The 10504-nt window shown below is 61.5% G+C and overlaps 1 protein-coding gene across 1 annotated transcript in view; it reads left to right on the top strand.

Moving 5' to 3' along the window:
* Positions 1-10504, top strand: part of PC (pyruvate carboxylase) — a gene marked incomplete at both ends in the record, with an annotated part of 28210 nt that overhangs the window by 13409 nt on the left and 4297 nt on the right. The window contains 2 exon segments of the mRNA XM_014962168.1: positions 1553-1797; positions 5421-5600. Of these exon segments, the coding sequence (XP_014817654.1) occupies positions 1553-1797; positions 5421-5600 (425 nt within the window).

Below are 10504 nucleotides of genomic sequence, written 5' to 3'. Positions count from 1 at the left end.
CCCACGACACGGCGGGGGCCGGCGTGGCCTCCATGTTGGCGGCCGCCAACGCCGGCGCCGACGTGGTGGACGTGGCCGTGGACGCCATGTCAGGCATGACCTCCCAACCCAGCATGGGCGCCTTGGTGGCCTGCGCCCGCGGGACGCCCCTGGACACAGGTGAGGGACCACCCCCCTGTGTGGTGGGCTTTGGAGGTGGGGACGTGGTTATGGAGGTGGGGACGTGGTTATGGAGGTGCCACCACGGTCAGGGAGGTGGGGATGTGGTTATGGAGATGGTGACGTGGTTATGGAGGTGCCACCACAGTCAGGGAGCTGCCACCATGATCTTGGGAACATGGTCAGGGAGATGGGGACGTGGTTATGGAGGTGGGGACATGGTTATGGAGGTGGGGACGTGGTTATGGAGCTGCCACCATGGTCAGGGTAGGTGGTGGCATAGTTATGGATGTGGGGACGTGGTTATGGAGGTGCCACCACAGTCAGGGAGATGGTGACGTGGTTATGGAGATGCCATCATGGTCAGGGAGGTGGTGACGTGGTTATGGAGATGCCACCACGGTCAGGGAGGTGGGGACGTGGTTATGGAGGTGGTGATGTGGTCATGGAGGTGCCACCACGCTCATGGAGGTGGCAACATGGTCAGGAAAGGGGTGACGGAGTTACGGGTCCCACCATGGTCATGGTGGTGGTGACATGGTTATGGAGGTTCCACCATGATCATGGAGGTGGTGATGTGGTCATGGAGGTGGTGACATGGAGGTGGGATGGTCTCCGTAGGGTGGTCTCCATGGGGTGGGTGGTCTCCATGGGGTGGGATGGTCTCTGTAGGGTGGTCTCCATGGGGTAGGTGGTCTCCATGAGGTGGGATGGTCTCCGTAGGGTGGTCTCCATGGGGTAGGTGGTCTCCATGAGGTGGGATGGTCTCCGTAGGGTGGTCTCCATGGGTTGGGTGGTCTCCATACGGTGGTCTCCATGGGGTGAGGGTTCTCTAAGGGGATGGGTGGTCTCCATAGGGTGGTCTCTATGGGGTAGATGATCCCCATGAGGTGCTCTCCATGGGTTGGGGGGTCTCCATGAGGTGGGATGGTCTCCGTAGAGTGGTCTCCATGGGGTGAGGGTTCTCTAAGGGGATGGGTGGTCTCCATAGGGTGGTCTCTATGGGGTAGATGGTCTCCATAAGGTGGTCTCCGTGGGTTGGGTGGTCTCCATGGGTTGGGTAGTCTCCGTAGGGTGGTTGCTATGAGGTAGATGGTCTCCATGAGGTGGTCTCCATGGGTTGGGTGGTCTCTATGGGATAGATGGTCTCCATGGAGGTCCCACCATGGTCATGGAGGTGGTGACATAGTCATGGAGGTCCCACCATGGTCATGGAGGTGCCACCTTGGCCACGTTGACGGCCCCACGGCCGTGGCGCTGATGCCACCTCGGTCATGACGTTATGCCCGATCCGTGATGTCCCTCAACTACGGTGGCCCTCTCCCCCACGGTGGCCCCACCATGAGGTCCTCCACCCGTGGGTGACCTCCAGCTGTCCCACCCCACCCCACAGGCATCGCCCTGGAGCGGGTGTTTGAGTACAGCGAGTACTGGGAGGGGGCGCGGGGGCTCTACGCCGCCTTCGACTGCACGGCCACCATGAAGTCGGGCAACGCCGACGTCTACGAAAACGAGATCCCAGGAGGACAATACACCAACCTCCACTTCCAGGCCCACGCCATGGGGCTGGGCCACAAGTTCAAGGAGGTCAAGAGAGCCTACACCGAAGCCAACAAGATCCTCGGGGACCTCATTAAGGTGGGGCTGGGGTGGTCTTCATGAGGGGGGAGTCTCTATGGAGGAGGTGGTCTCCTCCATATGGAGGTGGTCTCTGTGGAATAGGTGGTCTCCATGGGTTGGGTGGTCTCCATGAGGTGGGATGGTCTCCGTAGGGTGGTCTCCATGGCTTGGGTGGTCTCCATGGGTTGGGTGGTCTCCATAGGGTGGTCTCTATGGGGTAGATGGTCTCCATGAGGTGCTCTCCATGGGTTGGGTGGTCCCCATGAGGTGGGATGGTCTCTGTAGGGTGGTCTCCATGGGATAGGTGGTCTCAATGAGATGGGATGGTCTCTGTAGGGTGGTCTCCATGGGTTGGGTGGTTTCCATTGGGTTGGTGGTCTCAATGAGGTGGGATGGTCTCTGTAGGGTGGTCTCCATGAGGTGGGTGGTCTTCATGGGTTGGGTGGTTTCCATGGGGTAGGTGGTCTCAATGGGGTGGGATGGTCTCTGTAGGGTGGTCTCCATGGGGTAGGTGGTCTCCATGAGGTGGGATGGTTCCGTAGGGTGGTCTCCATGGGGTGGGTGGGCTCCGTGGGGTGGGGTGGTCTCCATGGGGTGGGTGGTCTCCGTGGGGTAGGTGGTCTCCATGAGGTGGGATGGTCTCCATAGGGTGGTCTCCATGGGGTGGGTGGTCTTCATGGGTTGGGTGGTTTCCATGGGGTAGGTGGTCTCCATGGGTTGGGTGGTCTCCATAGGGTGGTCTCTATGGGGTAGATGGTCTCCATGAGGTGCTCTCCATGGGTTGGGTGGTCCCCATGAGGTGGGATGGTCTCTGTAGGGTGGTCTCTATGGGGTAGATGGTCTCCATGAGGTGGTCTCCATGGCTTGGGTGGTCTCCATGAGGTGGGATGGTCTCTGTAGGGTGGTCTCCATGGGATAGGTGGTCTCAATGAGATGGGATGGTCTCTGTAGGGTGGTCTCCATGGGTTGGGTGGTTTCCATTGGGTTGGTGGTCTCAATGAGGTGGGATGGTCTCTGTAGGGTGGTCTCCATGAGGTGGGTGGTCTTCATGGGTTGGGTGGTTTCCATGGGGTAGGTGGTCTCAATGGGGTGGGATGGTCTCTGTAGGGTGGTCTCCATGGGGTAGGTGGTCTCCATGAGGTGGGATGGTTCCGTAGGGTGGTCTCCATGGGGTGGGGTGGTCTCCGTGGGGTGGGGTGGTCTCCATGGGGTGGGTGGTCTCCGTGAGGTGGGATGGTTCCGTAGGGTGGTCTCCATGGGGTGGGTGGTCTCCGTGGGGTGGGGTGGTCTCCATGGGGTGGGTGGTCTCCGTGGGGTGGGGTGGTCTCCATGGGGTGGGTGGTCTCCGTGGGGTGGGGTGGTCTCCATGGGGTGGGTGGTCTCCGTGGGGTGGGGTGGTCTCCATGGGGTGGGTGGTCTCCGTGGGGTGGGGTGGTCTCCATGGGGTGGGTGGTCTCCGTGGGGTGGGGTGGTCTCCATGGGGTGGGTGGTCTCCGTGGGGTGGGGTGGTCTCCATGGGGTGGGTGGTCTCCGTGGGGTGGGGTGGTCTCCATGGGGTGGGTGGTCTCCATGAGGTGGGATGGTCTCCATAGGGTGGTCTCCATGGGGTGGGTGGTCTCCATGGGTTGGGTGGTCTCCATAGGGTGGTCTCTATGGGGTAGATGGTCTCCATGAGGTGGTCTCCATGGGTTGGGTCATCTCCGTAGGGTGATCTCTATGGACTAGATGGTCTCCATGAGGTGGTCTCCGTGGGTTGGGTGGTCTCTGTGGGTTGGGTGGTCTCCATGGGGTGGGTTGTCTCCGTAGGGTGGTCTCTATTGGGTAGATGGTCTCCATGAGGTGGTCTCCATGGGTTGGGTGGTCTCCATAGGGTGGTCTCTATGGGGTAGATGGTCTCCATGAGGTGGTCTCCATGGGTTGGGTAGTCTCCGTAGAGTGGACTCTATGAGGTAGATGGTCTCCATGAGGTGCTCTCCATGGGTTGGGTGGTCTCCATGGGTTGGGTGGTCTCCATGGGTTGGGTGGTCTCCATAGGGTGGTCTCTATGGGGTAGATGGTCTCCATGAGGTGGTCTCCGTGGGTTGGGTGGTCTCCATGGGTTGGGTGGTCTCCGTAGGGTGATCTCTATGGGGTAGGTGGTCTCCATGGGTTGGGTGGTCTCTGTAGGGTGGTCTCCATGGGTTGGGTGGTCTCCGTAGGGTGATCTCTATGGGGTAGGTGGTCTCCATGGGTTGGGTGGTCTCCATATGGTGGTCTCCATGGGGTGAGGGTTCTCTAAGGGGATGGGTGGTCTCCGTAGGGTGGTCTCTATGGGGTAGATGGTCTCCATGAGGTGGTCTCCGTGGGTTGGGTGGTCTCCATGGGTTGGGTGGTCTCCGTAGGGTGGTCTCTATGGGGTAGGTGGTCTCCATGGGTTGGGTGGTCTCCATATGGTGGTCTCCATGGGGTGGGGGTTCTCTAAGGGGATGGGTGGTCTCCGTAGGGTGGTCTCTATGGGGTAGATGGTCTCCATGAGGTGGTCTCCGTGGGTTGGGTGGTCTCCATGGGTTGGGTGGTCTCCGTAGGGTGGTCTCTATGGGGTAGATGGTCTCCATGAGGTGGTCTCCATGGGTTGGGTGGTCTCCATGGGTTGGGTGGTCTCCGTAGGGTGGTCTCTATGGGGTAGATGGTCTCCATGAGGTGGTCTCCATGGGTTGGGTGGTCTCCATGGGTTGGGTGGTCTCCGTAGGGTGGTCTCTATGGGGTAGATGGTCTCCATGAGGTGGTCTCCATGGGTTGGGTGGTCTCCATGGGTTGGGTGGTCTCCGTAGGGTGGTCTCTATGGGGTAGATGGTCTCCATGAGGTGGTCTCCATGGGTTGGGTGGTCTCCATGGGTTGGGTGGTCTCCGTAGGGTGGTCTCTATGGGGTAGATGGTCTCCATGAGGTGGTCTCCATGGGTTGGGTGGTCTCCATGGGTTGGGTGGTCTCCGTAGGGTGGTCTCTATGGGGTAGATGGTCTCCATGAGGTGGTCTCCATGGGTTGGGTGGTCTCCATGGGTTGGGTGGTCTCCGTAGGGTGGTCTCTATGGGGTAGATGGTCTCCATGAGGTGGTCTCCATGGGTTGGGTGGTCTCCATGGGTTGGGTAGTCTCCGTAGGGTGGACTCTATGAGGTAGATGGTCTCTATGAGGTAGATGGTCTCCATGAGGTGGTCTCCATGGGTTGGGTGGTCTCCGTATGGTGGTCTCTATGGGGTAGATGGTCTCCATGAGGTGGTCTCCATGGGTTGGGTGGTCTCCATAGGGTGGTCTCTATGGGGTAGATGATCCCCATGAGGTGGTCTCCATGGGTTGGGTGGTCTCCACGGGTTGGGTGATCTCCATGGGTTGGGTGGTCTCCATAGGGTGGTCTCTATGGGGTAGATGGTCTCCATGAGGTGCTCTCCATGGGTTGGGTGGTTTCCGTAGGGTGGTCTCCATGGGTTGGGTGGTCTCCATGAGGTGCTCTCCATGGGTTGGGTGCTCTCCATGGCTTGGGTTCTCCATGGGGCGAGCTGCTCCCCGTCCCTAGGAAGGATCCTTAGGGGAGCGGCGTGGTGGGGTGACACCTCGGGGTGACCCCACGTGGTGACGCCCTTGGGGGTGACCTTTCTGGGTGCAGGTGACGCCGTCCTCGAAGGTGGTGGGGGACCTGGCCCAGTTCATGGTGCAGAACGGGCTGTCGCGGGAGGAGGTGGAGGCGCGGGCGGACGAGCTCTCCTTCCCCCTCTCCGTGGTGGAGTTTCTCCAGGGCCACATCGGAACCCCCCCGGGGGGCTTCCCCGAGCCCTTCCGCTCCCGGGTGAGTACTGGGAAGGGACTGGGAGGCACTGGGAAGGGACTGGGAGGTGCTGGGAGGAGATGGGAGGGCACTGGGAGGCACTGGGAGGCACTGGGAAGGGACTGGGAGGAGATGGGAGGCAGTGGGAAGGGACTGGGAGGAGATGGGAGGCACTGGGAAGGGACTGGGAGGTGCTGGGAGGAGATGGGAGGGCACTGGGAGGAGATGGGAGGGGACTGGGAGGCACTGGGAAGGGACTGGGAAGGGACTGGAGGGGAGTGGGAGGCACTGGGAAGGGATTGGGAGGCACTGGGAGGCAATGGGAGTGGACTAGAGGGCACTGGGAGGCATTGGGAGGGCACTGGGAGGCACTGGGAGGAGATGAGAGGCACTGGGAAGGGACTGGGAGACACTAGGCATGGACTGGAGGGGAGTGGGAGGAGATGGGAGGGCACTGGGAGGCACTGGGAGGAGACGGGAGGCACTGGGAAGGGACTGGGAGGAGATGGGAAGGGACTGGGAGGAGATGGGAAGGGACTGGGAGGAGATGGGAGGGCACTGGGAGGCACTGGGAGGCACCGGGAAGGGACTGGGAGGCAGTGGGAGGAGATGGGAGGCACTGGGAGGCAGTGAGAGGGCACTGGGAGGCACTGGGAAGGGACTGGGAGACACTGGGAAGGGACTGGAGGGGACTGGGAGGCACTGGGAAGGGACTGGGAGGCACTGGGAAGGGACTGGGAGGTGCTGGGAGGCACTGGGAAGGGACTGGGAGGAGATGGGAGGCACTGGGAAGGGACTGGGAGGCGCTGGGAGGGGACGGGGAGGCACTGGGAAGGGACTGGGAGGCGCTGGGAGGAGATGGGAGGGCACTGGGAAGGGACTGGGAGGCACTGGGAGGCGCTGGGAAGGGACTGGGAGGAGATGGGAGGGCACTGGGAGGAGATGGGAGGCACTGGGAAGGGACTGGGAGACAGTAGGCAGGGACTGGAGGGGACTGGGAGGCAGTGGGAAGGGACTGGGAGGCGATGGGAGGCACAGGGAGGAGATGGGAGGGCACTGGGAGGCACTGGGAGGAGATGGGAGGGCACTGGGAGGCACTGGGAAGGGACTGGGAGGTGCTGGGAAGGGACTGGGAGGCGCTGGGAAGGGACTGGGAGGTGCTGGGAGGAAATGGGAGGGCACTGGGAGGCACTGGGAAGGGACTGGGAGGCACTGGGAAGGGACTGGGAGGAGATGGGAGGGCACTGGGAGGGACTGGGAGGAGATGGGAGGCACTGGGAAGGGACTGGGAGGCACTGGGAAGGGACTGGGAGGTGCTGGGAGGAAATGAGAGGCACTGGGAGGAGATGGGAGGCACTGGGAAGGGACTGGGAGGAGATGGGAGGGGACTGGGAAGCACTGGGAAGGGACTGGGAGACACTAGGCAGGGACTGGAGGGGACTGGGAGGCACTGGGAAGGGACTGGGAGGCGCTGGGAAGGGACTGGGAGGAGATGGGAGGGCGCTGGGAGGCAGTGGGAAGGGACTGGGAGGAGATGGGAGGGCACTGGGAGGCAGTGGGAAGGGACTGGGAGGCGCTAGGCAGGGACTGGAGGGGACTGGGAGGCACTGGGAAGGGACTGGGAGGCACTGGGATGGGACTGGGAGGCACTGGGAGGAGATGGGAGGGCACTGGGATGCACTGGGAAGGGACTGGGAGGCACTGGGAGGAGATGGGAGGAGACTGGGAGGCACTGGGAAGGGACGGGGAGGAGATGGGAGGGCACTGGAGGGCACTGGGAGGCACTGGGAAGGGACTGGGAGACACTGGGAGGGTTTCCTGGAGGCTGTTGCCATGGCATCGGTCCCTAGCAACGGGTCCTTCTGCTTGTTGCCATGGCAACCGTCCCTAGCAACGGGTCCCTGGGATGGTTGCCATGGTACCCATCACTAGCAACGGGTCCTTGTGTTGGTTGCCATGGCAACCGTCCCTAGCAACGGGTCCTTCTGCTGGTTGCCATGGCAACTGTCCCTAGCAACGGGTCCCCACAACCCCAGCCCCTAGCAACAGGTTGCTGTGCTGGTTGCCATGGCAACCGTCCGTAGCAACGGGTCCCTGGGATGGTTGCCATGGCACCGGTCCCTAGCAACGGGTCCTTCTGCTTGTTGCCATGGCAACCGTCCCTAGCAACGGGTCCCTCTGTTGGTTGCCATGGCACCAGCCCTTAGCAACGGGTCCCTGTACTGGTTGCCATAGCAACCATCCCTAGCAACAGGCCCCCACAACCCCAGCCCCTAGCAACAGGATGCTGTGGTGGTTGCCATGGCATCAGTCCCTAGCAACGTGTCCCTGTGCTGGTTGCCATGGCACCAGCCCCTAGCAACGGCTCCATCTGCTGGTTGCCATGGCACCAGCCCTTAGCAACGGGTCCCTGTGCTGGTTACCATAGCAACTGTCCCTAGCAACGGGTCCCACTTCCAGTTGCCATGGCATCGGTCCTTAGCAACGGGTCCTTCTGCTGGTTGCCATGGCAACTGTCCCTAGCAACGGGTCCCCACAACCCCAGCCCCTAGCAACAGGTTGCTGTGCTGGTTGCCATGGCAACCGTCCGTAGCAACGGGTCCCCACACCCCCAACCCCTAGCAACAGGATGCTGTACTGGTTGCCATGGCAACCGTCCGTAGCAACGGGTCCCTGGGATGGTTGCCATGGCAACCGTCCCTAGCAACGGGTCCTCCAGTGTCCGGCCATGGTACCCATCACTAGCAACGGGTCCTTGTGTTGGTTGCCATGGCAACCGTCCCTAGCAACGGGTCCCTGGGATGGTTGCCATGGCGCCGGTCCCTAGCAACGGGTCCTTCTGCTTGTTGCCATGGCAACCGTCCCTAGCAACGGGTCCCTGGGATGGTTGCCATGGCGCCGGTCCCTAGCAACGGGTCCTTCTGCTTGTTGCCATGGCAACCGTCCCTAGCAACGGGTCCCTCTGTTGGTTGCCATGGCACCAGCCCTTAGCAACGGGTCCCTGTACTGGTTGCCATAGCAACCATCCCTAGCAACAGGCCCCCACAACCCCAGCCCCTAGCAACAGGATGCTGTGGTGGTTGCCATGGCATCAGTCCCTAGCAACGTGTCCCTGTGCTGGTTGCCATGGCACCAGCCCCTAGCAACGGCTCCATCTGCTGGTTGCCATGGCACCAGCCCTTAGCAACGGGTCCCTGTGCTGGTTACCATAGCAACTGTCCCTAGCAACGGGTCCCACTTCCAGTTGCCATGGCATCGGTCCTTAGCAACGGGTCCTTCTGCTGGTTGCCATGGCAACTGTCCCTAGCAACGGGTCCCCACAACCCCAGCCCCTAGCAACAGGTTGCTGTGCTGGTTGCCATGGCAACCGTCCGTAGCAACGGGTCCCTGGGATGGTTGCCATGGCACCCATCACTAGCAACGGGTCCTTGTGTTGGTTGCCATGGCAACCGTCCCTAGCAACGGGTCCTTCTGCTGGTTGCCATGGCAACTGTCCCTAGCAACGGGTCCCCACAACCCCAGCCCCTAGCAACAGGTTGCTGTGCTGGTTGCCATGGCAACCGTCCGTAGCAACGGGTCCCTGGGATGGTTGCCATGGCACCGGTCCCTAGCAACGGGTCCTTCTGCTTGTTGCCATGGCAACCGTCCCTAGCAACGGGTCCCTCTGTTGGTTGCCATGGCACCAGCCCTTAGCAACGGGTCCCTGTACTGGTTGCCATAGCAACCATCCCTAGCAACAGGCCCCCACAACCCCAGCCCCTAGCAACAGGATGCTGTGGTGGTTGCCATGGCATCAGTCCCTAGCAACGTGTCCCTGTGCTGGTTGCCATGGCACCAGCCCCTAGCAACGGCTCCATCTGCTGGTTGCCATGGCACCAGCCCTTAGCAACGGGTCCCTGTGCTGGTTACCATAGCAACTGTCCCTAGCAACGGGTCCCACTTCCAGTTGCCATGGCATCGGTCCTTAGCAACGGGTCCTTCTGCTGGTTGCCATGGCAACTGTCCCTAGCAACGGGTCCCACTTCCAGTTGCCATGGCATCGGTCCTTAGCAACGGGTCCTTCTGCTGGTTGCCATGGCAACTGTCCCTAGCAACGGGTCCCCACAACCCCAGCCCCTAGCAACAGGTTGCTGTGCTGGTTGCCATGGCAACCGTCCGTAGCAACGGGTCCCCACACCCCCAACCCCTAGCAACAGGATGCTGTACTGGTTGCCATGGCAACCGTCCGTAGCAACGGGTCCCTGGGATGGTTGCCATGGCACCGGTCCCTAGCAACGGGTCCTTCTGCTTGTTGCCATGGCAACCGTCCCTAGCAACGGGTCCCTGGGATGGTTGCCATGGCGCCGGTCCCTAGCAACGGGTCCTTCTGCTTGTTGCCATGGCAACCGTCCCTAGCAACGGGTCCCTCTGTTGGTTGCCATGGCACCAGCCCTTAGCAACGGGTCCCTGTACTGGTTGCCATAGCAACCATCCCTAGCAACAGGCCCCCACAACCCCAGCCCCTAGCAACAGGATGCTGTGGTGGTTGCCATGGCATCAGTCCCTAGCAACGTGTCCCTGTGCTGGTTGCCATGGCACCAGCCCCTAGCAACGGCTCCATCTGCTGGTTGCCATGGCACCAGCCCTTAGCAACGGGTCCCTGTGCTGGTTACCATAGCAACTGTCCCTAGCAACGGGTCCCACTTCCAGTTGCCATGGCATCGGTCCTTAGCAACGGGTCCTTCTGCTGGTTGCCATGGCAACTGTCCCTAGCAACGGGTCCCCACAACCCCAGCCCCTAGCAACAGGTTGCTGTGCTGGTTGCCATGGCAACCGTCCGTAGCAACGGGTCCCCACACCCCCAACCCCTAGCAACAGGATGCTGTACTGGTTGCCATGGCAACCGTCCGTAGCAACGGGTCCCTGGGATGGTTGCCATGGTACCC

The sequence above is a fragment of the Calidris pugnax genome, unplaced genomic scaffold, assembly GCF_001431845.1.
Source record: "Calidris pugnax isolate Ruff unplaced genomic scaffold, ASM143184v1 scaffold1441, whole genome shotgun sequence".
Classification (NCBI taxonomy): domain Eukaryota; kingdom Metazoa; phylum Chordata; class Aves; order Charadriiformes; family Scolopacidae; genus Calidris; species Calidris pugnax.
Note: the sequence above shows the minus strand (reverse complement) of the source record. Positions and strands in the feature narration are given on the sequence as shown.